This window comes from Acyrthosiphon pisum, chromosome A1, assembly GCF_005508785.2.
Source record: "Acyrthosiphon pisum isolate AL4f chromosome A1, pea_aphid_22Mar2018_4r6ur, whole genome shotgun sequence".
NCBI lineage: Eukaryota > Metazoa > Arthropoda > Insecta > Hemiptera > Aphididae > Acyrthosiphon > Acyrthosiphon pisum.
In genome coordinates, this window is record NC_042494.1 from 43,035,287 (window position 1) to 43,039,294 (window position 4,008).

Genomic DNA, 4,008 nt, shown 5'->3' on the forward strand with positions numbered 1-4,008 from the left:
TTAGTGATAACAATAATTTAGAAACAAATGATTTTTTGAAAACATTTTTTTTTTATTTACGGTACATTTGAATATTATTAGGAACTATGTAAGATCGTAATTATCGTAATTCTCTCATTCTTTTCATTTCTTCGAGGGCTTCAATGTTACATGGTACTCTTATACTATGGGTGGGAACTGTTTAGCACATTACTGTCATCCTTAAAATGTAGGTACCTATATTTTGATCATTTAAATTATTTTGACAAAATGTAAACTTAAATTATTACTATTTACTATAACAGATATAATTGCAAATTTTTTTTTATTTTAAAATTAAATAGGGAGTGCTATACTGCTACCGCACCATTAGTACCAATCGGAACATTATTATAACGTCATATTATTTTATTTTATAAACATTTTTTGAAAGCATAATTTAATTTTATTTAATTTTAATTTTTTTTTGGGGGTCATGTATTGTCACCGACCCTAGACCTCCATAAAAAATTTGAGCTTCCTAGGTCATGTAGAAGTGACTTAAATTGAACTCGCAAGATTTGAAGACAACAGGAATGAATGAAACATTGTGAGTTAAAGAAAAGCATGTAATAATATGGTTCACGCATACGGTCTACGGATACTTCATAATCTTGTCTGAGAATACCGAGGAAATTATCATTATTTAATAGACGAACATAATATTATCGAAAATGATAATATTGTAATTGCAGACCGGTGACTCGTGCCAATTATAAATCATTTGTATCACAACGTAGAGAAGATAATATCTTAAAATATCTTAAAATATCTCTAAGATATTATCTTCTCTACATCGTGATTTGTATTTTACTTAAGAGGATGTCACCGCAATATTTATTTTCTCTCTCGGACCCACGCGCAATATAGATAAAACGCTTTCACCAAAATCGTTTTTTTTATGAATTTTGAGTGATCTCAGAGTAAGATCAACTTTTAACAAAAATTATGAAGGGTTATATTTTTGAGGGTATGACATTGATTTCATATTTTATTGTTATTTGTCTTTGTATTCGACTTTCAAAATAAACAAAAAATAATGAGAGTGCAATAGTTGGTACTTGGTATAATAGTAATAATAGTGAAGTAGACGTAGGTCGTATGTGCTATATACATTTCAAATGGTCTCAAATATTGCAGTGATTTATTATATAAATTTATATTATATATATATATTCAAATTATCAATTACTAGACATGATTAAATTGTCAAAACATTTTGGATATTTTTGTGCTATTTATAAATGTATGATAATGATATTGTCGACTTTTTTATTTTATTTTCGATGTATCGGTACGTGTGTTCGTGAGGAACCTTTTTTGTTACCCGGTCAAAACTCAAAAACTTAATAATTCAAGTTCCTAGTGAGTTTTTCTTACATTGGTTAAAAAAAACAACAGAAAATACATAGTAACTTTTCTCACACACCAAAAATTAATTTTTCTTTTTTAGTTAATTCAGTATTAGTTACTAAATTAAATTATATTTAATTAAAATAGGTATAGGTATATGTACCCAATTTGGCAATTCCTTTTTTGACTAATAAATAATAATCGACTTATTATTGAAATATATCTCATAATTTTGTTTATATTACTTAAATATTTTAATTTCTAAATTTTCCTATTTACTCACAAACTGTGCAGATAAAATAAAAGACAATAAAAATATAATAAATATTAAATGTATTTATTACCCACCATATGATTACATTATTATGAAAAAAATTTTTAATTTAATTAACATTCTGTATAAATCACTAGATTTATCTCTACTTACCGACTACTGCAGTGGACATTATTATTTATCATTTACAAAAAGTTGTATACCCAGTTAAAACTTAAAACGCATCGCATTATTTTATTTTTTAAATTGATGTTTTATTTGTAAAACCGTAAGAGTAATTTATAATAACAATATTAATCATTTTTAATCCATTGTAATACAAAAAAATACATAATATAGTTGTGTCTTATATAAAATACATATTTTTATGAATTTAATAAGTTTTTCACTACTGCATCCGATGGTTGAAAATGTGCTTGTATTGTTGATCCATTGGCTATGATGGTCAATTCAGCTATCTACAGTGTACACGAATGTGATAAAAACATTATTACTTTATTTTTATGTGTTAAATAGGTACCTATCCCTCAATTTAATCTTAATTATTTTAGTAAATCAGCTTAGTATCTTTGTGATAATATGCAATGGCTAATGAGCAATGAGTAACAGCTTATATAGGTAACAATATAGGTCACTAAATTATAATTTATAAAGCTTAAAACTATGTATATAGGTACCTAGGTAATTTAAGCATTATGATTTATATTAATATTATAAGCGTTGTTAGTTTGCGGTTTTCAAAACTGATATTGTGTTGTTGTTTTGTTGATACATAAAAATTATTTTTATTTGTCACTAATTGGATATTAATATATTATCATTGTTAATTATAAGTACCTATCTTTGAATAATGTAGGTACCTAACAAAATAACTTACAAGTACAGTTGGCGGAGTGGCTAAAGTGGTGATAACTGCGTTAGCAACATCTTCAGTTTGAAGTATTTTTATGTTATTTACTTGAACTGTTGAATTTGGTTCTCTACTGCGTTCAAGAATACCTAATAAAAGGTCTGTTGAAACTCCTCCCGGACTAATGCTCTATATTTAAAATAGGTATTTTATAAACACAATAAAAGTTATGGACTTGATTATTAGACTGTATACAGGTCATTTCACAGCATCGGTACGTTTTTGTGTTTTTCGATTTACATTATTCAAGTTCGTACTTATACATAAACGCGCCGACGGCTTGAAAACATACGCTCCATCATGCCCGTACGAACTTAAATAATGGATAAATGTAAATCGTAAAACTGCGTATGATACGCGCGCGTACCTGCCGCGTTATGTGTGGCTGTTAAATGAGCTTAGGATTGTTTGTAATTTGTACATACCGACACTTTGATTTTTGATCCTACTAACTGTAGTTCGTGACGAAGTCCCTCGCATAAGACTCCGACCGCGTGTTTTGAAGCATTGTACATTTTCATGGCAAAGTATGGTGTTATATTATGACCAGCAACACTGTATGATAAACGTAGAAAAGTAATATAAAATTATAAAATAATAAACAATGATTCATTATTATCTTTTTAGCTTGGAAATATTTTTTTTATACTTAATTATTTTGTACACTTGAATCTTAATCAAGTCATAATTAATTAATAAATCATAATTTTGAACATAAGCTATTTACCTGTTCACTTGAATAATATGACCATCGATTTTATTTCTTGTCATTGATTGATAAGCTTCCCTTGAGCACACATTTAATGCTAACACATTTAAATTCATCATTTCTTGCCAATCTTCCAGTTTTCCATCTTATTAAATCAATTAATAATGTAAAATGTATAATAAAAATATACCAATTAAATATAAATATATTTTTTCTCACTAAGAAGACTTGATACTCTTGCGATTCCAGCATTATTGATTAAAATACTAACACCTCCCAGTGTAGAATCGACCCAAGAAAATACATTTTTCACTGCTTGTTCATCTGTCACATCGCAAACTTTTGTGTGAATAGTACCATGATTATTTCCTTTTCCATTAAGTGATTCTGCTAATTCCTTCAATATATTTTATAAAACTACTTGTAGGTACATATAAATAATTTCCAGGTGTATAGTTGTTAAACTATAGTAATAAATTACAATAAATATTTAAATGTTTATATTGTATCCAAGGGCGCCCATAGGAAAATTCTTAAGGGGGGGACAAAATTTTAATTTATCAATCCATTTATAAAACAAATTTTTAACCAATTAACCATAAAAGTATTTTATTGAATTTCTATTTAATTAATAATATAGATTCAACACGTCATAAAACATTAATTATATTCAATTTATTAAAACATTAGTTTTCAAATAAAAATTGTAAATTTCTTTTTTAACACCAAATATATTTATTATTT

At 26.7% G+C, this 4,008-nt stretch overlaps 1 protein-coding gene across 3 annotated transcripts in view; it reads right to left on the bottom strand.

The window, feature by feature from the left end:
- Positions 1-1,874: 1,874 nt before the first annotated feature.
- LOC100165420 (farnesol dehydrogenase) overlaps positions 1,875-4,008 on the bottom strand; it is a 5,860-nt gene continuing 3,726 nt past the window's right edge. For all 3 annotated transcript variants that reach the window (XM_008186467.3, XM_008186468.3, XM_016805789.2), the window contains 5 exons: positions 3,484-3,661; positions 3,283-3,409; positions 2,981-3,110; positions 2,523-2,684; positions 1,875-2,103 (listed from right to left, as the gene is read on the bottom strand). In XM_008186467.3, coding sequence (XP_008184689.1) covers positions 2,011-2,103; positions 2,523-2,684; positions 2,981-3,110; positions 3,283-3,409; positions 3,484-3,661 — 690 coding nt within the window. In that variant the 3' untranslated portion in view covers positions 1,875-2,010. The remainder of the gene's footprint in view (positions 2,104-2,522; positions 2,685-2,980; positions 3,111-3,282; positions 3,410-3,483; positions 3,662-4,008) is intronic.